Source organism: Dryobates pubescens, chromosome Z (assembly GCF_014839835.1).
Source record: "Dryobates pubescens isolate bDryPub1 chromosome Z, bDryPub1.pri, whole genome shotgun sequence".
Classification (NCBI taxonomy): domain Eukaryota; kingdom Metazoa; phylum Chordata; class Aves; order Piciformes; family Picidae; genus Dryobates; species Dryobates pubescens.
In genome coordinates, this window is record NC_071657.1 from 89,069,890 (window position 1) to 89,094,682 (window position 24,793).

Sequence of the window (24,793 nt, forward strand, 5' to 3'; positions counted from 1 at the left end):
TGAGCTGGCCAAGCCACTCTCCATTATTTTTCATCAGTCCTGGCTCACTGGAGAGATCCCAGCTGACTGGAAGCTGGCCAACGTGGTACCCATCCACAAGAAGGGCCGGTTGGATGAGCCAGGGAATTACAGGCCTGTCAGCCTGACCTCAGTGCCAGGAAAGATTATGGAGCAGGTCATCCTGAGTGCAATCACGCAACACTTAGAGGATGGCCAAGGGATCAGGCCCAGCCAGCATGGGTTTAGGAAGGGCAGGTCCTGCCTGACCAACCTGATCTCCTTCTATGATCAGGTGACCCGCCTGGTGGATGTGGGGAGGCCTGTGGATGTAGTCTACCTGGACCTCAGCAAGGCCTTTGACACCGTTCCCCATAGCAAACTCCTGGCCAAGCTGTCAGCCCATGGCTTGGATGGGAACACACTGAGATGGGTTAGGAACTGGCTGGAGGGCCGAGCCCAGAGAGTGGTAGTGAATGGTGCCACATCCAGCTGGCAGCCAGTCACCAGTGGTGTGCCCCAGGGATCAGTACTGGGCCCCTTGCTCTTTAACATCTTTATTGATGATCTGGACGAGGGCATCGAGTCCATCATCAGTAAATTTGCTGACGACACCAAGCTGGGGGCAGGAGTTGATCTGCTGGAGGGTAGAGAGGCTCTGCAGAGGGACCTCGACAGGCTGGGCAGATGGGCAGAGTCCAACGGCATGAGATTTAACACATCCAAGTGCCGGGTTCTGCACATTGGCCACAGCAACCCCATGCAGAGCTACAGGCTGGGGTCAGAGTGGCTGGAGAGCAGTCAGGCTGAGAGGGACCTGGGGGTGCTGGTCGACGGTAGACTGAACATGAGCCTGCAGTGTGCCCAGGCAGCTAAGAGGGCCAATGGCATCCTGGCCTGCATCAGGAACAGTGTGGCCAGCAGGAGCAGGGAGGTCATTCTGCCCCTGTACACTGCACTGGTTAGGCCGCACCTCGAGTACTGTGTCCAGTTCTGGGCCCCTCAGTTTAGGAAGGATGTTGACTTGCTGGAACGAGTCCAGAGAAGAGCAACAAAGTTGGTGAGGGGTTTGGAACATAAGCCCTATGAGGAGAGGCTGAGGGAGCTGGGGTTGCTTAGCCTGGAGAAGAGGAGACTGAGGGGTGACCTTATTACTCTCTACAACTACCTGAAGGGAGGTTGTAGACAGACGGATGTTGGTCTCTTCTCCCAGGCAAGCAGTACCAGAACAAGAGGACACAGTCTCAGGCTGCGCCAGGGGAGATACAGGCTGGATGTTAGAAAAAAGTTCTATACAGAAAGAGTGATTGCACATTGGAATGGGCTGCCTGGGGAGGTGGTGGAGTCACCATCACTGGAGGTTTTTAGGAGAAGACTTGACGGGGTACTTGGTGCTGTGGGTTAGTTGCTTGGGCGGAGTTGGATTGGTTGATGGGTTGGACGCGATGATCTTGAAGGTCTCTTCCAACCTGGTTTATTCTATGTATTCTATGTATTCTATGTAAATTGCAGGTTCAGCCAAGACCTTTTCTACCAGGGTTATAAAAAACATACTAAAATCCTACCATCAAAAACATACCTGACTGGCTCAGTGCCAGTGGCTTACAGTGCCACAAACCCTCTGTGATTACCCATGTGGCTCACAGATGTTTGTTGACTTTATGAAATTATTAATTCATTCAGTCTTAGTGCAACAACCACAGAAGGCAAATTGCATCCCGGGCTGCATCAAAAGTGTGGCCAGCAGATTGAGAGAGGTGATTCTGCCACTCTGGTCTGGTGAAGGCTCACCTAGAGTACTGTGTCCAGCTCTGGGGCCCTCAATGCAAGAATATGGGGCATGTCCAGAGGAGGGCCACAAAAACGATCAGAGGGCTGGAACACCTCTCCTATGAAGACAGACTGAGAGAGCAGGTGGTGTTCAGCATGGAGGAGAACATTTACAAGGGCATGTAGTGACAGGACAAGGGGTAATGGGATTAAACTGAAAGAAGGCATATATAGATTAGATAATCAGAAGAAATTCCTCACCATGAAGGTGGTGAGGCCCTGGAACAGGTTGCCCAGAGAGGATGTGAATGCTCCATCTCTAGAAATGTCCACAGCCATCTTGAATGGGGCTCTGGCAACCTGCTCTAGTGGAAGGTGTCCCTGCCCATGGCAAGGGGTTAGAATTACATGATTTCTAGGGTTGATTCCAACTCAAATTATTCTATGATTCGTGCTATGATTCATTCTGTGATTTAAACAGCTAACACGCAAGGGTAGCTTTCCCTTCTGCAAAAATGATTTGTGAAGACATGTTAAAAAAAAATTTAAAAGGCAAAAAAGCTAGTTGCTGGTTCTCTGTGCTGGTTTTAGAATAGAATACATAGAATACATAGAATAAACCAGGTTGGAAGAGACCTTCAAGATCACCGCGTCCAACCCATCAACCAATCCAACACCACCCAAACAACTAACCCACGGCACCAAGCACCCCATCAAGTCTCCTCCTGAAAACCTCCAGTGATGGCGACTCCACCACCTCCCCAGGCAGCCCATTCCAATGTGCAATCACTCTTTCTGTATAGAACTTTTTCCTAACATCTAGCCTAAACCTCCCCTGGCGCAGCCTGAGACTGTGTCCTCTTGTTCTGGTACTGGCTGCCTGGGAGAAGAGACCAACATTTTGGAAAAAAAGTTCAGTATTGCAACTGACATGAATTTACCTCAGTCCAGTTGCTCACTGTCCAGTCAGATGGGCACAGGACATCTCTGTTGCATGATAGATGGGTCTTTGGTTTAAGCAGGTGCTGGCACTCTGTTACAGCCAGTACCTGCTCATCAGATCCCACTGTCTGGATGCAAAGTACAGTTCGCTTCTTCTGGCCTATTGGGCCACACGTGGTTGAACATTTCTGCCATTCTCCTGCCCACCACCTGAAAATCAGAAGAAACATCAGAAAACAGTCTATGATAAGCACATTAAGGAAATGGTCAAAGACTACAAGAAAAAGAACCAATAATATAAATTCTGGTTCAGGTGTATGATTTTCATATTAAGCCCAGATCGCCATTTGCCCTGTGGTAACTGCGGTTAAAAGCAAGCAAGCAGGCAAAATGTGTGATTTGGATAACTAATTTGTGTAAGTACTAATTTTCCTGAGAGCAATTTGTATAGTGAAAGCATAACTTCAGTCAGTTTCTAGCTGCAAATGTGAGTGCTCAGCTCTTCTACAATTCAGCCTGAGACAGAGGTAAGCAAAAAATCTGATTCTGTCAGGTGGCATTCAGCTGCCTTAGATGACACCTGTAATTTTTCTTCCAAGGCTGGGTTTCCAAGTCTGTAACAGTTAAGCTGGGGCCCAACTGCTTTGTCCATTATACAACACTCACAGTATCACAGTATCACAGTATCACCAAGGTTGGAAGAGACCTCAAAGATCATCAAGTCCAACCTGTCACCACAGACTTAATGACTAGACCATGGCACCAAGTGCCACGTCCAATCCCCTCTTGAACACCTCCAGGGACGGTGACTCCACCACCTCCCTGGCCAGCCCATTCCGATGGCTAACAACTCTCTCAGTGAAGAACTTTCTCCTCACCTCGAGCCTAAACTTCCCCTGGTGCAGCTTGAGACTGTGTCCTCTTGTTCTGGTGCTGGTTGCTAGAGAGAAGAGACCAACCCCTATACCAATCTATACCTGGATGATGTGTGCTGAATGAGGTGTGGGTGATGTTCAAAAAATAGCTGCATGGGATTTTGTCTTTCGTCATGTATTTCTTGAGCATCAGGAACAGCAGATACCACAAGGAACTTAATTCACAACATGGTAACTGTTAAAATCTCACCTTTTCTTCAAGTAGTATCTCTTAATTTTTACCATTACACCTATGAGGCTAAATACCTGTATACTAAAGAAATATACAACTGGAAAGCATATTCCATAGCAAAAGGTTGAAAAACCATGCATTTATAATACAATCTTCTTGTACTTCTGTCTAGTAACATTAACCAAGGTTCTCACAAGTGGTTGTATGACAATTTATCTCTCAACTGTTCGGCCACCTTTATTTCATTCTGAGTCAACATGTGGCACACACATATTGTGACATTTTAAATACTTCATTTGCTTTGATCCAGATTCTTTTAGCAGAAAATGTAGGAAAAATAAAACGCAGACCATAACACCTAACAAACAAGATTTGGACTTCTCAGAGTCTGTCATTTAAATTGTTTATAATTAGCTTCTTGAAATGGATTAATGACATAAGACAATGTTTGTAAGAGTCACAGGGCTTGGGTAAGTGTGGCTGGAAAGCTGTCTGGCAGCTTTTAAATGACAAGCAACTGAATATGGGCAAGCAGTGTGCCCATGTGGCCAAGAAAGCCGGTGGCATCCTGGCTTATACTAGAAATGTCTAGCAGGAGAAGGGAGGTGATTGTCCCCCTGTACTCAGCACCATCAGAAAGATGTCAAGGTGCTGGAGCAAGTGAAAAGCTGGGCAATTAAGCTGATGAAGGGCCTGAAGAATAGTGACTTGGACTTGATGATCCTTGAAGTCTCTTTCGGCCTCACTGATTCTATGATTCTATGACTGTATGAGCTGTAGCTGTTTAGCATGAAGAAGAGGAGGCTGTGGCAAGACCTCACTGCTGTCTACAACTACCTGAAAGGATGTTATAAAGAGGTTGGTGCTGGTCTCTTCTCACAGGTAATTAGCAATGGAGCAACAGGTAATTAGCAATGGAGCAAGAAGAAATGGCCTCAAGCTGCAACTGGGTAGCTTTAGATTGGCCATAAGGAAATTTTTTCTCACTGAAAGAGTGGTCAGGCATTGGAATGGCCCAGGAAGGTGGCTGAGTCACCAACCCTGAATGTGTTTAAAGGTTGTTTAAATGTGGTGCTTGGAGATAAGATTTAGGGGTGAACTTTGTACAGTAGGGTTATTGGTTGGACTTGATGATCCAAGGGGTCTTTTGCAACCTGAATGATTCCATGACTCTGTGAAACATTACAGCAATTCTGTTCTTTGCAAGTAGCTACTGTTTGATAAACAATCCAATTCTGATTTAGTGGCCTAGTAGCTACTTTCATGGTAGCATGCTTTGTATCACTGGGATTTAGTAGATTATAGGAGGGAGAGTTACGTAAGAGAACATCCTTCTTGTTTTAGAAAGGTTATTCCTATCAACGAACTCTTGGAAAGCATGAGATCATCTGCTTCACTCCTGTGGCTGTAGCACTGATCAAAGGTCCCCTACAGCACTGTCCTCTAACAGCACTGTCCTCTAACAGCATTTAGCCACCTCTCTGCAGAACACTTGGTCTTTAGATGCTCACATGAACTCTCAGTTACCCTGTATCATGCTGTAGAGGACAGTCAAACCTTCCTCCAACATTCAGATTTTCTTTACAATTAACAAACCAATAAACTGCATTAAGTGATGTCTTACATTTCAGATGAAAATGTGTAACTGTCTATCTGGATTAGAGGTAACATATGCCAGGGAAAGCAAGCAGCTACAAAATCCCATGCTGGGACCACAGCCTTGAACGAAGAGCAGATCTACAAAAAGAAGGGTTTGAGAAGGACGGATAGGAATTCACTCTTCACTACCACCTCTTCCAACAGAAGAATTCAGGGCCACCAACAGAAACTAGTGAAAGGCAGGCACAAAATAATTAAAATGAGGTGGTGCTTCACACCATTCACATCAGGAATTAAATCTTTACAACTTCTTGCAGTGGAAGCTGTATGACAGAAGTTTAACAAGGTTACACAAGTAGGCTAGACAAGTATTTGGAAAACAAGTCCATTGGAGATCACTGATTTGGCACATTATATAGGGCCCTGGAAATGTCTTGAATTATAACCAGTTGGAAGCTGGAAGAGTATTAGAATGAGATATAACTTACGCTTGCCTCATCTTTACTCCTCCTTAGGTGTGTAGACCTTGCTGGGAGGCACAACAGAGATTTAGGTAGAGGTCAAACTACTACAGTCACTTTCTTGTTATTAAGAGAAAAATAAATACACAATGTGACTCTAGTGGCTTACGCTGCATTTTGTCAGTATTTTGCTATCCTCAGAAGGGTAAGTAGTGCTCTCCTCTGCAGTACAGCATGAACTTGAGAGGCATCATTCAGTCTGGCAGCATAGGAGAGTTTTTCAGCCTCACTTGCAGAAGTGCATGGTTCACACATCACCTAATTCTACAATCTGCGCAACAATGGACAAATTCTTCTCCCTCACTTTCAAGAACAAGCCTGAATAACTTGGAAAAAATGAGATAAACAAGGCTTATTTGGTACTCTGGAACTTATATGTGTTATAAATAAAAAACGCTCCATTGTATGTGAGTTTCCTCAGCTCATCACTAGTCAACTAGTTATTAAGTTTGTTCTACCAAGAGCTGATATTCTATCAATCTACAAAGTGTTATGAAATGCTTTTAACAATCACTTACAGAGGCTGTGAGTGCAAAGATGTAATTCCTGGAGGAGGTATAATATACTTTTGTGAAGATACTTGGAAATAACTAATAAAACCAACTGCCATGCAGTGTTTTTCACATTAAAGCTTCATGAAATTCATGGCTAGCAAATGTAATGTGATGCACTTCAATTTGACTCTGCTTTAACTAAAATTACCAGGGAAGGACTGGTACACCATTGTGAACAGCAGTGTGGTATTTATGAATACAATTGTGGTGCTTTGGCCATGGCCTAGGGGCCAAATACCCATCAAAGCTGTTCTATCACTCCCCCTTCTTAAATGGACAAGGGAGAGGGGAAAAATGTAACAAAAGCCAGCAATAAGATAGAAGCAATTTGATAACAATAATAAGTAAAAGCAATAGACTGCTTGGAAATGAAAGCAGAGAGAGAGAGAGGTTAGTCTCTGCTTCCATCAGCAGGACAATGGTCGGCCTCAGGAAGCAGCGCTCTCTAAGCTTGGTGGTTCCTTAGGAGGATAGATGCCACGGACAAATCCCCCCACTTCACTTTTTCACTTCATTCTTGTATCTCAGCTGATGTCATATGGCATGGAATACCCCTTTGGCCAGTCTGGGTCAGCTGGCCCAGCTGTGTCCCCTCCCAAGATCTTGCTCACCCCTCAGCGTACTCTTGAGGTGGGGAAATATTGGAAAGACACAGCTTGGATACTTGCTCAGCAGTAGCCAAAACACTGCTGTGTTATCAACTACTGTGCAAAACACAGCACTAGAAGGATGCTTTGAGGAGAACTAATTCCAGCTCAAACAAACCCAAAACAACAATGACAGAAAAAAGTAATATTCTCAAGTACTATTCCAGCAAATATATACCTATTGTACAAGCCCACAGTTCTGTTTTCACTGGAATGTTTGTTGTGGTTAGTCTTCCTTACCTTACTAGCTGAAATTGTACAACAGAAGAAAAAGAGTTTAAGATGAATTAAAATAAGATGAAAAAGATTAAAATTAAGATGAATTAAAATAATGTGATGGGAATGGAAGGAATATAATAAAAAGATGAGGTTGCTAAACCCCTCTCTGTTATATTCCAAAAGTCATGGCAGTCTGGGGCAGTCCCCACAGACTGGAAAAGGGGAAACACTACTCCCATTTTCAAAAAGGGTGAGAAGGAGGAACCAGGGAACTACAGGCCAGGCAGTCTCACCTCTGTGCCTGGAAAGATCATGGAGCAGATCCTCCTGGAGGCACTACTGACTCAGAAGAATAGTGAAGAGGTGATTGGGAACAGTCAGCATGGCTTCACCAAGGGCAAATCCTGCCTGACCAACCTGGTGGCCTTCCATGAACAGGTGACATTAATAGATGAGGGGTGAGCAACTGATGTTGTTTCCCTGGACCTGAGCAAAGCCTTCGACACTGTCCTGCACCACATCCTGGTCTCCAAACTGGTGACACATGGGTTTGATGGGTGGACCACTGATGGATAAAGAACTGGCTTGATGGCCACACCCAAAGAGTGGCTGTCAATGGGTCCATGTCCCAGTGGAGGCCAGTGACAAGTGGAGTCCCTCAGGGATCAGCCCTGGGACCAGTCTTGTTCAACATCTTTGTGGGTGCCATGGACAGTGGCACTGAGTTCACCCTCAGCAAGTTTGCTGATGACACCAAGCTGTGTGGTGCAGCAGACACGCTGGAGGGAAGGGATGCCATCCAGAGGCACCTTGACAGACTGGAGAGGTGGGCACAAGCCAACCTCATGAGGTTCAACAAGACCAAGTGCAGGGTCCTGCATCTGGGTCGAGGCAATCCCAGGCACAAATCCAGGCTGGGCAGGGACTGGCTGGAAAGCAGGCCAGAGGAGAGAGACTTGGGAGTGCTGGTGGATGAGAAGCTCAACCTGAGCTCTCAGTGTGCACTTGCAGCCCGGAAATCAGATCCTGGGCTGCATCAAGAGAAGTGTGGCCAGCAGGTCAAGGGAGGTGATTCTCCCCCTCTCCTCAGCTCTGGTGAGACCCCACCTGCAGTACTGTGTCCAGTTCTGGAGCCCCTATTACAGGAGGGATATGGAGGTGCTGGAAGATGTCCAGAGAAGGGCCATGAGGATGATCAGAGGGCTGGAGCACCTCTCCTGTGAGGACAGACTGAAGGAGTTGGGGCTGTTCAGTCTGGAGAAGAGAAGGCTCTGAGGTGACCTAACTGTGGCCTTCCAGTGTCTGAAGGGGGCCTACAAGAAGGCTGGGGAGGGACTTCTCAGGATCTCAGGTAGTGATAGGACTAGGGGGAATGGAATGAAGCTGGAGGTGGGGAGATTCAGGCTGGATGTGAAGAGGAAGTTCTTCAGCATGAGAGTGGTGAAGCCCTGGAATGGGTTGTCCAGGGAGGTGGTTGAGGCCCCATCCCTGGAGGTGTTTAAGACCAGGCTGGATGCGGCTCTGGCCAGCCTGATCTAGTGTGGGGTGTCCCTGCCCATGGCAGGGGGGTTGGAACTAAATGATCCTTGTGGTCCCTTCCAACCCTGACTGATACTATGATACTATGTCAAATAACAAGTGGTATAAAGGAGGTATAATAACAAGAGTATAAAGAGAGTATAAAGAGAGTATAAAGAGTATAAAGGAGGTATAATAACAAGAGTCATAGAAAAGTGTGTTTCCATTCATCCTTCCTCACAAAAAAAACCAAAAAAAAAGACAAAGGAGTATCAAGAAATACTGAAAAATGTCACCAAAAGGTTTCAAAAACCTCTCTGCAAGTTAGTTTTAGGAACACTTAGTAAGAAATACCTTATCACTTGAGCTAAGACAAGAAGAGGATTTTAAAAATAAGTAGTAATTCCCATGTTTTGCAGGCACACCTGCACCTAAAATGAACAAAAAGATCAGCTGTGCAGAAGAGAGAGCAATCTCTGCCATTCCCTGCACGCACTGCTCAGTAACTGGCATTGGAAACTTCTTAGAGCAGCTCAATCCTAATCTATCCATTACTGGGTTTCTGCCACCTTGCTCTGAAGTGCTTAGGAGCTCTCACCATGGCAGGCCATAGATGCCACACTAATCTGTAACCAACATTTTCTATTGGGTAGGGCTGCTATTACCTGGGTGGGCAGTCCTTCTCATAGCATTTCTTTTGCCTCCCATTTGGCTGTGTGGCTGGGTCACAGAAGGAGTTTTTGATCACTCCGCTTCCCCTTCGCATGCAGTGGGCAATCTGGCGTCGCACTCCTGTGAGAGGAGGACACAGAGAAGGTTAACAGTAAGCCACGAAGGTTGGGGGATGAGCTGTAAAAATCCTCTAGCATGGGGAGCACACAGTGGCTATGCTCACGTCCAAGAACACAGTAGCAGCTCTGAGAGTCAGTTCTACTGAACTTCTGGGCTGAGTCAGGTATAAGCATCCTTTAACCAAGATGAAGAGGTGTTAAGCAGAGCTCTTTTGGACCAGATTGCTCAAGCAATACATTAGAAAGCACCTTCCTTAATCTCAATTTGACAGCCTCAGAAAAGGCTCCTGCAGGCCCTGAAGCACATCTACTGGGCTATGAATGGTTCTTGGATTACTCACAGGTAAGAAGCAAACCATTCACAGCAAGGGTATTTTTGCCAATCTTTTTCTTCACCAAACTAAACAGTCCCAGGTCTGTCAAGCCTTTCCTACTAAGACAGATGTTCCAGTCCCTTCATAATCCTCACAGCACTTCATTGGACACTGTCATGTAAACCTGTCCCTCTGAACTGTGGAGCCCAGAACTGGACATAGTACACCAGGACACGGTGTCACTGCTGGCCACACTCTACTTAATGTGCCTCAGGACACCACTGGCCTTCTTGGCCACAGGGCACATTGCTGGTTCACAGGTTTACTTGTCATCATTACTTGTCCTGCTTTCCAGGAGGGCAATCCCTAACATATACTTGTGCATAGGGTTATTCCTCCCTAGGTGCAGGATACTTCACTTGCTCTTGCTGAACTTCTGACCCAGGTCTCTAGTACTCTATCCTTACCAGGTCTCACTGAAGAAGTTTTGTTTATTAAATTTAATGTGCTATTAATCCACAGCAATTCATATGCAGATGGTAGGTCACTTTTCCTCTTGTGACTTTTATCCTTCTCCTGAGAAGCAATGGGCCTAACACAGCTGTTACTATACTGTTAGGGCTAAGTGTTAAGCTGTTTTTCAGAATATTTAGGAATCAAGATTTTTCTTGCCTCACACCTCCTAATAACCAGTGTGGGAAAGTATTTGGAAGAGCAATAATCCATAGATAATAATACTTCTGCAATATGAAAATACTTCTCTATACAACATATACTTATGTTACTCTGTACAGCAGTGTCTCCATACATGGCAACTGAAACATATTTCCTAAAATTTCATGGTATCATTATGGTTATCTTGCTTGAAGTAACTTCATGTTGGCATTCAAGTACATTTTTACTTTCCAAAATTTAACAATCTACCTATGAAAATAAATTCAGAAACAAAACCAAAAACCAGCAACAACTAAGCACAACAAAAAGCCAACCACAAAACAAAATGACAGCTCTACTACTAGGAAATACAAAGCTAGAAACAGAGGTAACCTCTGGTGCAAGAACTGAGCATGCGTGAAGGGGAGGCTGTAAGTCAGATATTATTGCAAAAGGCCTCCACAAAACAAGAAAATCAACTTTCTATGCATATTTTGGTCATTTCATAGAAGCAGATGGAATCTCATGTCACATTTTCACAGCACCTTAATATACCAGGTCTTTGACACTATGAAAAAACTGATACAGCTCTTAGAGTACTATCAGACTTGAGACTGAGACATGTAAGACAATTACTGATAATAGCGCAGGATGACTGAGTCTCCTCCAGTCAGAAATGAAGGTTGGTTTGCTAAAACAAGGATTATTTTCACCTAGAAGTGAGGATTAAAGGACTACAGCCCTGTGGTCACACAAATAATTTTTGCAGCATGGCTGAGTGAGGCACTTTCCTGTCCCTAGGGGACTTCAAGCAGTAGAAACTATTCAATTCAGCACAGGATCCCCAGGGAACAGTGTTCAGTTTTATGCTATGAACAATGCAAATAATAAATATCTTGATTTGGTAATTTTTTTAGTGACATTTCAGCTGCTGTAATTCACTTTAAAACTACCATAAATCTTTGCCAAATTTTGCTTTGAGGCTATACATTCTCATGAGACATTTGCTGATCACTTGCATCAATAAACTATCTTATTCATACAACTAATTTTTATTATGGAAGTTACATGAACTCCCAACTGTTGTTTCAGAATCTGGAAAATTCTTGTGTTGATGTGTATATTTAAAGAAGCCATAAATGCACTTTTTTTTTTTCTCATCATGACTGTGTAAAGCTCAGTTCCAAACTTGGAAGAAATCCTATATGCATATGTTGATACTCATATATATGTAGGTATATGTATAATAACATAATGAAACACAGAGGGATATTTCAGCCTGAGCCAGTTGAAGTAGAAAACGTTGCATAAGTAAAAAATTAGCAACCTCACACTGACCACACCCCACCAAACATTTATACAGTTACATAACTTGTGTCTTTATCCCTGCAGCTTGGAGGATGGTAAGGGCAGAAGGTGGCTTAATAACCCCAAGCACATGGCACATGGCACTTCCCTCATAGAATAGTAGAATCATAGAATTCTTTCAGCTAGAAAATACCTTTATGGTCATTGAGTCCAAGCATTCTCTAACTCTGCCAGTTCTGGTGCTTGGACTTGGATTAGCCTGGAGAAGAGGAGGCTCAGGGGAGACCTTATTGCTCTCTACAACTACCTGAAGGGAGGTTGTGGACAGGTGAAGGTTGGTCTCTTCTCTCAGGCAACCACCAACAGAACAAGAGGACAGAGTCTCAAGCTGCACCACGGGAAGTTTAGGCTAGAGGTGAGGAGAAAGTTCTTCACAGAGTTATTTGCCATTGGAATGTGCTGCCCAGGGAGGTGGCAGAGTCACCATCCCTGGAGGTGTTCAAAAAGGGATTTGACGTGGCACTTGGAGCCATGGTTAGTCACAAGGTGTTGGGTGACAGGTTGGACTTGATGATCTCTGAGGTCTTTTCCAACCTTATTGATTCTATGATCTATGATCTATAACTTAAGGGTGCAATATCCTATTTTAATTCCCAAATTAAAATTTCTAAATATATTAAAAAAAAACAAACAGTAAAATTGAAAATTTAAAGTATTTACATAGGGGTCTGAGTGGGTAGTTGTTTCCCCTTTTAATTCTCTCTGACCACGCTGACAACTGTTTTGCATGACAGCAATGCTGGCTGTGTTCATCAGGACATTGTCTCTGTGGTCATAATCTCACTGCAGAGATCTTGTTTTTTACTCCAGAGTGAGAACATCCCATTCCTTTCAGCTCCCCTCAATACTAAATGCACCATAGCCCTTTCCACACTCATGCTCCTTTACACAGATGTATACCACCTCAGGCCTGTGAAAGACAGCCTAAGAATACTTCTGAGAAAGGAAAAAGAGAAATCAAGAATGACAACAGTCAGATTCAAGAATGGTCTTGATTTCATAGAATCTGCTCAGAGATTACTTCTGTCTGTGACACTTCAGTCCTAATGCAATGTTGTTTAGATGGGAAATTGATTTTCTCGCTACTGATTTCTCACCTAGTCTGCACAAAAAAAAAAAAAAAAGGTGCCAATTAAAAATCATTTGTGGGAAGAACATTTTGGAAGAAGTTCGAAATCTATTGGCTTGTCCAGAACGGACAAAAAGCCCCCCAAATGCTCTGAACCAGACAATGAGCCAGGAGCTAGTAGGTCTGTTTGTTCAGGCTTTTCAGATCTGGATTTTCATTGCTCAGGCTTGCCTGAACATGTTTCAGAGCCAGAATGAGCCAGGTGGGCGTGCTTTTGGCCATGTTTGGAAAGAAGGCTTTCTATAGGTTGCAATATCAGGGTTTTATCCCTAGATCTGTGTTGTCACTGGCCATTATTGTCTCGGGAAATCTATAGGTACCAGTCCAAAAAGCCAGAGCCTTGTCTTGCAATTGTCCACGCTCTGGAAGGAATCACAAGCTTCGCTTGGAAGCCGAACTGTGTTTCAGTTTACCCAGACAGGACAGCAAAGACCCCTCGCTATTTTAGCATTGTAAAGCCCAGGAACAGACACGTGTCTTGCCAGGCCAAGCGGTGAAACCCCAGAGGAGCTGAGTCCCCGGGACAGTTTTGTTTGACTGGAGCAAGGAGCAAGCGCTGCTGCGAAAGGATTGCAGCAGAGAAATCTCCTTTCTATAAAGCTTTCAGCTACAAAGCCTTGGGAGCAAATCCTGCCTCAGCAACAAGCTGCAGACACCAACAGAAAGTGAAACTGCTCCTGCAGCTTCCACGTGGTCAACGCCAATTTGGTTTTGTCTAGATCTTAACGTGTGCCACGAGGTATCAGGATCAGTGAGTAATTACAACATCTGATTTTATAAGCATCATTTGGAGGTCTGTTGCCTTAGGGAATTCTGGAGTTTCCCCCCGTTTGTGGGCAATCGCCGGCTTCATTCCGATGTTCCTTTTCTTTACAGTTTGAAGTGCTGTTTGTTGTTTCTGGATTTTTGTACATACTGTTTAAATTGTTACTTGTTCCTTCTGGTGAGGTATCTGTTCCATGATCAAACATCTCAAACCTGTAAATAGGTTTTATTTAATATTTTTTCCATGGGATTTTTATGATTAATAAAATTATTAATTTTTATTAATCGCTCCGCTTATTGAATATTAAAATAGCCTTTTTATTGACTATATCATGGCTGCACAGCTTTCAGTTTGGGCAAAACTATAGCCTAGAACAACAGAAATTAAGGACTAGAAACAAATGTGCATGCAAAACAGCATATCTGATTCTAAACCTAATTTTAAATGTGATTGTCATAGTTGTGCATCAAATCGGTTACTCTGCAAGGAGTTCACTTCGGTATTTGAACGAGCAAATTATATTCAGTGTATGAACAATTTATGTACACCATACAAGAGTCAGTCTTTATCACAGTATCACAGTATAACTAAGGTTGGAAGAGACCCCAAGGATCATCAAGTCAACCTGTTCCAACAGACCTCACAACTAGACCATGGCACCAAGTGCCACGTCCAATCTCCTCTTGAACACCTCCAGGGACGGTGACTCCACCACCTCCCTGGGCAGCCCATTCCAATGACGAATGACTCGCTCAGTGAAGAACTTTTTCCTCTTGGTGTTACAAAACTTGGACCCATAACAGTGGAAGGAAATACAGTGACCTTTATTTTCTAAAACCAGTGCTACAGCTTTACAACTACATTCCAGTTCAGGAACATCTGGAGGTAATTTTGCAAAGTAGCACCGATGATAGTTGTGAAGCTTTTATAGGGCACATAACAATTAGCCCCCAAACAAATCTTACAGTTAAGTCCTTTTGCAAAGCTTTTAAAATCTGCTAATTACTGAAGTTATCTATAGAGATGCAAATTGTTGAGGTTGCCTAATATTCTCCCCTAACTGAAGCTGTGCTGCACTTAGCTTCTTGTTACATTCAATGCCACTCAAAGCTAGATACAAGAAACAGGATTAAAGCTTTTAGACAAGGATGAAGGATTTGTACTTGCAATTTCTAAATAGTCATTATTTAAGAAAAGAATAATGGGCAGTTGGTCTAGGGAAAAAAAAAAATCAGTGGGGCATATAAATTAATCTTCCTATGAAAAAGATTAAGGGCTTAATATGCTGTCCTGACTTTAGGCTCTGGCAGGACAGGCTAGAGGGTGCTGTTGTTTGCAGGACACTGCCCGGTGTGCACGTATTTGGACTACAATTCCTTTCTGTATAAAACAAATGGCAGGCAGAGTCAAACTGCCATGCAGTGAGAACAGAGCAAGGCTTATGACTTTTCACTATAATTATCCCTTTCAGCATTTGTTTGTCATGAAATGGATTGCAATGTAATTGCTGCACTATTTAATACACTGCAAATGGGTATCAGCTACTGCAATGTCTTCCCTTTTCCCTGCATGGAGTATTATGTATTATTTTTTTTTCAGACATGAGCTGGCAAAGGACACAGGTCAAGCCATGGTGTGCTGCTACACTGATATGAAGAATCTTTTGCAAGATATCTTTATGAAGCTGCCCTGGGTTAATTCTGAGAAGGGACAACTTCACTCTACAGAAACATTACTCATCATTAGGACTTTCTCCAGGTACATTTTCCTTGAATAAGGAGCTGTATCATTGGAGTAAACCCATACTTTTAATTCTAGGATACATGAGACTTTCCTGTATCACCCTGTTCTCATGCCTGTAGCCCCATTTATCACTCCCTAACTCACCTGGACTCTCTTGGCTCCAAAAAGCTTTTGTTTGCATTGTCCTGGTATTGGTGGCTAAAAAAAAAGCCAAAGTGCTCTTGGACATACTGCTACCATATTGACCAGTTATAATGAGAGACCTATTTAGGCAGGTCCAGGTTTGCTAGGAGAACAAAATTCTAGCTAAAGGATGAAAGTTGGTTCAGTAATACATCTTCCTCAGCCTTCCTTCCCTTCCCTCCTAAAAAAAAATTATTATCTGTTTATTATTTACCAAACAAAACCTGCAAAACTCCTTGAAGATTATTTTATGGTTACTTATAGTCTAAATAAATGCAACTTTTCCTATCTTCTAGATTCCCACTGTAGGCTTGTCTTCATTAAGACCTGTCAGGCAACACACCAGTAGCAGAAGATGATTGTGCCCGCTTCAATGCACTTTATCTTAAGGACCTTTCAAAATTCTTCAAAGGCCTGAGATTTGGCACAAACGGTCTGTTACTGCCATCAATAATGAACTCTGAATCTAGGGTACATCTGAATCTGAGTGTACATTCAGGTAAAATTCTCATCAGTCAAAGCCAGAAGGAAGCTCTTTGGAAGTTAGGGAGAACTGTTGCTCAATCTGGCAACACCAGGAACATGCAGTTCTGCCTTTAGAATAGAATAAACCAGGTTGGAAGAGACCTTCAAGATCATCATGTCCAACCTATCATCCAACACCACCTAATCAACTAAACCATGCAACCAAGCACCCTATCACATCTCCTCCTGAACACCTCCAGTGATGGTGCCTCCACCACCTCCTCAGGCATTCTAATGGGCAATCACTCTCTGTGTAGAACTTCCTCCGAACCTCCAGCCTAAACTTCCCCTGGTGCAGCCTGAGACTGTGTCCTCTTTTTGTGGTGCTGGTTGCCTGGGAGAAGAGACTGTCTACAACCTCTCTTAAGGTAGTTGTAGACAGCAATAAGGTCACCCCTGCGTCTCCTTCTCTCCAGACTAAGCAACCCCAGCTCCCTCAGTCTCTCCTCATAGGGCTTGTGTTCCAAACCCCTCACCAACTTCGTTTCCCTTCTCTGGACACACTCCAGCAAGTCAACATCCTTCCTAAACTGAGGGGCCCAGAACTGGACACAGGACTCGAGGTGTGGCCTAACCAGTGCAGTGTACAGGGGCAGAATGACCTCCCTGCTCCTGCTGGCCACACTGTTCCTGATGCAGGCCAGGATGCCATTGGCTCTCCTGGCCACCTGGGCACACTGCAGGCTCATGTTCAGCCTACCATCAACCAGTACACCTAGGTCCCTCTCTGCCTGGCTGCTCTCCAGCCACTCTAACCCCAGTCTGTAGCTCTGCATGGGGTTGTTGTGGCCAATGTGCAGAACCCGGCACTTGGATGTGTTAAATCTCATGCCGTTGGACTCTGCCCATCTGTCCAGCCTGTCAAGGTACCCTCCAGCAGATCAACTCCTGCCCCCAGCTTGGTGTCATCTGCAAATTTACTGATGACTGACTCAATGCCCTCATCCAGCACTGATCCCTGGGGCACACCACTGGTGACTGGCTGCCAGCTGGATGTGGCACCATTCACCACCACTCTCTGGGCTCAGCCCTCCAGCCAGTTCCTAACCCAGCACAGAGTGCTGCTGTCCAAGCCATGGGCTGACAGCTTGGCCAGGAGTTTGCTGTGGGGGATGGAGTCAAAGGCCTTGCTGAAGTCCAGGTAGACTACATCCACAGCCTTCCCTACATCCACCAGCTGGGTCACCTGATCATAGAAGGAGATCAGGTTGGTGAGGCAGGACCTGCCCTTCCTAAACCTATGCCATGGCTGGGCCTGATCCCTTGGCCATCCTGTAAGTGCTGAGTGATTGCACTCAAGATGATCTGCTCCATAATCTTGCCTGGCACTGAGGTCATACTGACAGGCCTGTAGTTTCCAGGTTCCTCTATCAGGCCCTTCTTGTGGATGGGCATCACACTGGCCAGCTTCCAGTCATCTGGGACCTCTCCAGTGAGCCAGGACTGGTGGTAAATGATGGAGAGCAGCTTGGCCAGCTCATCTGCCAGCTCTCTCAGCACCCTAGGATGGATCCCATCTGGTCCCATGGACTTGTGGGGATCCAGGTGGCTCAGCAAGTCCCTAATTATTTCCTCATGGATTCCAGGGGTACTACACTGCTCCCTGACCCTGTCTAACAGTTCAGGAGGCCAGTTAGCCTGAAGTCCTCCTGCCTTACTGCTGAAAATGGAGGCAAAGAAAATATTTAGTACCTCAGCCTTTTCCTCATCTTCAGTTACAATGTTCCCCTCCAGGCCCAATAAAGAGTGGAGGTTCTTCTTGCCTCACTTTTTAGCATCAATATATTTATAAAAATGCTTTTTATTGTCCTTCACAGAAGGGGCCAGCTTGAGTTCTAACTGGGCTTTTGCCTCTCTATTTTTTCTCCTACATGCTCTAACAACATCCTTAAACATATCACTAGTTGCCTCCCCCACTTTCCAAAGGCAATACAGCCTCTTTTTTCCCCTTAATTCCTTCAAGAACTGCTTGCCCATCCAGGCTGGTCACCTTCCCCACCAGCTCATCTTCTGGCATGCGGGCACAGCCTGTTCCTGTGCCTTCAAGAGCTCCTGTTTGAAGTAGGTCCAACTGTCCTGGAACCCTTTGTTCTTAAGGGCTGCTACCCAGGGTAGTCTTAAATAAGCTGAAGTTTGGACTCCGGCAGTCCAAAGTGATCATTCTGTTACTGCTTCTCATTTCCCCGCATACTGAAAGCTCCACTATCTCATGGTTGCTGCACCCTAGGCAGCCTCCTACTATCACATCTCCCACCAGCCCTTCTCTATTTGTGGGCAGCAGGTCAAGCAGGGCCTGACCCCTGGTAGGCTCTCTTAAGACCTGCATCAAGAAGCTGTCCTCCATACACTCCAAGAACCTTCTGGACTGCCTCCTCTCTGCTGAATTAAGTTCCCAGCAGATTTCTGGCAGGTTAAAGTCACCCACAAGGACAAGATCTGATGATCTTGAGACAGCCTCCCATTGCTTATAGAATATTTCATCTGCCTCTTCATCCTGGTTGGATGATAACAGACTCCAACCAGGATGTCAGTTTTGTTAGCCCTCCCTCTGATTTTAACCCACAGGCTCTCAATCCCTCATCCTCAACCTCAAGTTCTGTGGCATCAAGAGATTCTCTAATATACAGGGCCACCCCTCCTCCTCTTCTCCCTCACCTGTCTCTCCTAAAGAGCTTGTAACCATCCAGTGCAGTACTCCAATTGTGTGAATCATCCCACCATGTTTCTGTAATGGCAACTACATCATAGCTTTCCTGGTGAACCAAGACTTCCAGTTCCTCTTGTTTGTTACCCATACTGTGTGCATTGGTGTACATGAACTTCAGCTGGGCTGCTGATTTCTCAACTAACTCTAGTTTATGTCCCTCTCTCTCCTCTCCAGAGACACTGGTTTCCTCACCCACCCCCTTCAAACCTAGTTTAAAGCCCTCCCAATGAGCCCTGCCAACTCTAGTGCTAGAGCCCTCTTGCCCTTTCTAGATAGATTCACCCCATCTAGGTCCAGCAGATCAGGTGCAGTAAAAGTTGCCCTTTGATCAAAGAACCCAAAATTCCACTGCTGGCAGCATCCCTTGAGCAATTTGTTGATGGCATGGGTTCTCCTGTTCCTCTCAGTGTACACCCCTGCCACTGAGGGAACTGAGCAGAACACCACTTGAGCTCCTGCCCCATCAATCAATTGCCCGAGGGCCTTGAATTCCTTTTTGATTGTCCTGGTGCCCTTCTTATCAATCTCATCGCTTCCAGCTTGGACTACCAGCAATGGCTAATAGTCAGAGTGCTGGATTAGCTTGGGTAGGCTCCTGGTGATGTCCCTTACTTGAGCCTCAGGTAGGCAACAGACTTCCCTGTGGGATGGGTCAGGACAACATATAGGACCCTCTGTTCCCCTCAGGAGAGAGTCTCCAACAATTACCCTCCTCTTTTTCTTTATGGCACTACTCCTGTTGGTTGGTAGGGACTGATTTGCTTTAGGCATCCCCTTAGAAACTTAACTCTTTTGCCTTCTCATCCTCATTGCCCTCAACCTGCAGGGCCTCATACTTATTATGCAAGGGCAACGCGGGAGGCACAGAGGGCCAGGATGGATTCCCCATGCTTCTCTTAACAGGGACCTGTATCTGTTCCCCCGTGTTTCCAGGGTCGCCTCCCTCAACTGTGTGTGTGTGTGTGCCTGTGTCTGTAAAGCCTGCTCCCACATACCTAACTCCCTTTCACATTCCCTTATAGTCCTGAATCTTAATACTTCTTCCTTTAGCTCAGCCACCAGATTGAGGAGATAATTCACCTGGTCACACCTCACATAGGTGTTGTCTCTTTCACCCTCCATTCCAAGTGCCAGGCTCCAGCACTCTCTGCAACTAGCAGCCTGGACACCTGCATGCTTGTGCTACTCTGAGTACCTACTGATTTTCTAATAGCCTTTGGCCAAGTAGTTACCATGGCTGGATCCCTTCAGGCAGGTGAGATAAGTTTGGGGGTTTTATTGTTTGTCATTAAATATATGTATTCCACCTTACTACTATATTTTGCCCAAGCTAGCACAGAGGCTTCTGCACTCTGTTGGCTGACCTGGCACATGCCACTGGCTGCAATCGAGTGGGAAGGCTCTCTTGCCAAAATGGCTTCACGTGGCTCAGCCCTGCCACGTTTAAATTTGCCATGGCTGATGTCACCCTCGTGAGCAGGCATGCGAGAAGATGACCCTGCTGGTCCTTGCTGACTGTTGAGGTCCTCCCACCCCAGAAAGCCCCCAAAAGAAACCAAAGTAGAGACCTCTCAGCTCAAGCACACCGGTCCTGGTGCCAGTCCCGAGGCAGCTCTCTTGCCAAAATGGCCCAAATAACATGTTGAAAGCTTATAAGCAAGAATTAAGAGTCACACAAATATGGGCAAAACTAATGTAGATATCTACAACAAACCCCCAAACCAGGAAGATGTTGATAAGGCCTTCTACAGACAGATGCAAGTAGCCTCAAGATCACATACCCTAGTGCTCATGGGGTCAGCTCAATCACCCTGATATTTGTTGGAAAGGCCACACAGCTAGGCATATTCAGCCCCAAAGAGTCTTGCAGTGTATTGACAGTAACTTCCTGATGCAGGTGGTGGAAGAGCCAAAGATGAGAGATGTGCTGCTGGACCTTGTATAAACAAACAAAGAAGGTCTGGTTGGGGACATGAAGGTTGGGGGCAGCCTTGGCTGACCTGGGAGAATTGTAGGAACACTGACAAGGTATGTAGGTATGCAACAAAAAAGGCCACAAAGAAGGCCAAAGACCTCTTAGAATTAAATCTGATAAAGTAAAAGAGAACAAGGGCTTCTTCAAGTACATCAGTGATAAAAATAAGAATTGGGAAAATACAGGCCCACTGCTGAATGAGGTGGAAGCCCTGGTAACAGAGAATGTGGAGAAAGCAGAGTTACTGCTCAGATCAGCTGTATTGGTTTTGGCTGGGAGGGACCAGTTGGCACAGTCTAAGAGACTAAATCCTGTCTCTCTTGATGTGAATCAACAAAGATTCAACAAAATCAACAAAGATTCAACAAAGAATCAACAAAATCACCTTTGCTGCCAGACAACAGAAATGTGTAATGGGCAGATGCCACTGGATAACGACTCTGGAATGTGCACAGACAAGATCATCTCTACCCATCAGCTCCCCAGGAAAAGGAGGATGGTGAAAAGGACAACAGATTGAACACCTGGCATGATAATCCCCTGATGTGTATTGTGTATATGGGCAGGTAAAAGGCAAAGGAGGAGGTAGAGGCACCCCAGCTCTGCCAGACCCCTGTAAGCACACAAGGAATAATACACAGGAAAATTCCCTGGGGACAATACCTGGACACATACCTAAAAAAAACTGACTGAAAAACTGTATAGAAGACCTGAGTGATGCCTGCAGGAGAAGAAAATACAAGGAGAGGAAAGGACAGACACAGAAGAAAAAAACATCACTGTGTAGCTCAGAGGAAGCAGACCAGGAGGAGCTCTCTCTCCGTGCCCTACATTCTGCCTGCTGCAACTCATGAGAAAAGATATCTTTACTGGAGACACCACATGTTGAAGGCTGCTCAGAGAAGAGCTTGGACTTGGATTTGAGATCTCTCCCTCCCCTCCTCCAGGGTGGGTAGCACAAGCCAACAAGGATGCACCCTTCCATGGACCCAAATAGTGTTGACACTCCATTTTCCCCTCCCCACCTCCTCTCCTTTCTTCTGTTCTGTCCACTTTGTTCTGTTAATAAATAGCTTCACTGTTGGTATTTTGGCCTTGTTTGTGCCTCTAATTTCGTAACAGAGGAATGTTCAAAAAGAACCAAGTCTCTTTACCCCTCCAGACCAAGACAGACAGCCTACTAATCAGCTGTTGAGTATTCAGTACCATGCTGACCATCATGCCTGATGTATATGGAAACACCATGCTGGCCAGAGCAAAGGATCACGGGGCTTGTAGTTTGGACTGTAATGAGAGACACTTCTGTTTCCAGGGGCTTCTTTGCCTTCTGGGTTTGGGGTGTTCTGTGCTTGGGGTGTTTTTGTCTTGCTTCTGGTTTTGCTGTGAAATACACTGCATATGGTATTGTATATTGCATTATTCCATTAGACTCTCTTTATTTCAATCTTTGGGGCTTTTGGGGAGGTTTTTTAAATTGTTAGTATTTTTTTTTTAGTGTCTATTGTGAGAGCTAGGCTGTTGGGACTCAGTTAATGGCTGAGTCAAAAACAGACCTGTCAAGATCTGTTAAAGGGTAGAAGGGCTCTCCAGAGTGACCTAGAGAGGCTGGACAGATGGGGAGTGTCCAACAAGATGGCATTCAACAAGTCCAAGTACCAGGTTCTACACATTAGCCACAACAACCCCATGCAGTGCTACAGGCTGGGGTCAGAGTGGCCGGAGAGCAGTCAGGCAGAAAGGGACTTGGGGGTACTGATTGACAGCAGGCTGAACATAAGTCATAAGTGTGCCCAGGTGGCCAAGAAGGCCAGTGCTATCCTGGCCTGTAACAGAAATACTGTGGCCAGCAGGAGCAGGGAAGTCATTGTGCCACTGTACTCAACACTGGTTAGGCCACACCCCAAGTACTGTGTCCAGTTCTGGGCCCCTCAGTTTAAGGAGGACATTGAGACACTTGAACGTGTCCAGAGAAGGGCAACAAGGCTGGGGAGAGGTCTGGAGCACAAGCCCTATGAGGAGAGGCTGAGGGAGCTGGGGTTGCTTAGCCTGGAGAAGAGGAGGCTCAGGGAAGACCTTTTTGCTGTCTACAACTACCTGAAGGGAGGTTGTAGCCAGGTGGCGGTTGGTCTCTTCTCCCAGGCAACCAGGACCAGAACAAGAGGACACAGTCTCAAGCTCTGCCAGGGGAAGTTTAGGCTTGAGGTGAGGAGAAAGTTCCTCACAGAGAGAGCTAGCCATTGGAATGGGCTGCCCAGGCAGGTGGTGGAGTCACCATCTCTGGAGGTGTTCAAGAGGGGATTTGACGTAGCACTTGAAGCCATGGTTTAGTTAGTCATGAGGTCTTGGGTGATTGTTTGGACTTGATGATCTCTGAGGTCTTTTCCAACCTTATTGATTCTATGATTCTATGACTCATAATACCAGCCCTCAGGAATCCCAGACCCTGGAGCTAAGAGAGAGAAAGCCTAGTGGAAGGAAGACTCTCTACTGGTCAGTGAGGATTGGGTTAGAGTTAATTTGGGTAAACTGAACATGCACAGATCCATAGGCCTGATGGGATGTACCTATAGCTGCTGAGAGAACTGGCTTCTGTTGCAGTGCCACCTTCCATCATTTTTGAAAGATCATGGAAACTGGTAGAGCTGCCTGAGGACTGGTGGAAAGCCAATGTCACTCCTGTCTTCAAAAAGAGCAAGAAGGAAGATCCAAGGAACTACAGACCAGTGAGCCTCACCTCTACCCCTACCCCTGGAAAAGTGATGGAACTGCTCATTGTGGAGATCACATCTAAGCATGTGGAAGAAAAGAAGGCTATCAGGAGTAGTCAGCATGGCTTTACCAAGTGAAAATAATGCTTGACTAATCTGATAGCCTTCTATGACTGAATGGTTAGGGAGAGCAATGGATGTTGTCTACCTTGACTTTAGCAAGGCTTTTGACACTGCCTTCCATAACATCACAGGATCAGAGGATGGTTAGGGACTGAAAGGGACTCCAGAGATTATCGAGTCCAACTCCCATGCCAGAGTAGGACCATAGAATCTAGCACAGGTCACACAGGAACACATCTAGATGGGTCTTGAAAGTCTCCAGAGTAGGAGACTCCACAACCCCTCCGGGGACTCTGTTCCAGTGCTCCATGACCCTCGCAATGAAGAAGATCCATGTCATGATTACTGTGGCCAAGGCTGTTCCCAACCTTAATGTCCCCAACCAGTCCTTCTTTATTAGTTAATAAAAGGTCCAGCAGTGCACCTCTCCTTGTTGGCTCCTCCACTACCTGCAACAACGTCCTTGTAGGTAAGATCAAGAAGAGTGGATGGTGATACGGATTGTGAAATGCCTAAAAAATAAAGTTCAGAGAGTCACAATCAATGGTGCAGAGTCCACCCAGAGACCTATAACTAGTTGTGTTCCACAGGGAACAGTACTGGGTCCAGCCTTATTCAACATCTTCATCAACAACCTGGATGAACAACTCTGCCAATGATACAAAACTAGGGGGACTCACTGACAAACTGGAAGGCCGTATGGCAATTTAGCAAGATCTGGACAGACAGGCAACAGGGAATCTAATGAGGTTCAACAAGAATAAGTGCAGAGTCCTGTACCTGGGGAGGCACAAGCACCATGTACCAGCACAGGTTAGGGGTTGACATGCTGGAAAGCAGCACCATGGAGAACAACTTTGCAGTCCTGGTGGACATGAAGTTAACTATGGGACAGCAATGTGCCCTTGTGGCCAAAAAGGCCAATGGTATCCT

The 24,793-nt window shown here is 45.4% G+C and overlaps 1 protein-coding gene across 1 annotated transcript in view; it reads right to left on the reverse strand.

Annotated features, from left to right (window-relative positions):
* The window catches only part of ADAMTS12 (ADAM metallopeptidase with thrombospondin type 1 motif 12), a 209,741-nt gene that overhangs the window by 14,051 nt on the left and 170,897 nt on the right, over nt 1-24,793 (reverse strand). Inside the window, exons 17-18 of the mRNA XM_054178760.1 lie at nt 9,540-9,666; nt 2,709-2,919 (exon numbers count right to left, since the gene is read on the reverse strand). Coding sequence (XP_054034735.1) covers nt 2,709-2,919; nt 9,540-9,666 — 338 coding nt within the window. The remainder of the gene's footprint in view (nt 1-2,708; nt 2,920-9,539; nt 9,667-24,793) is intronic.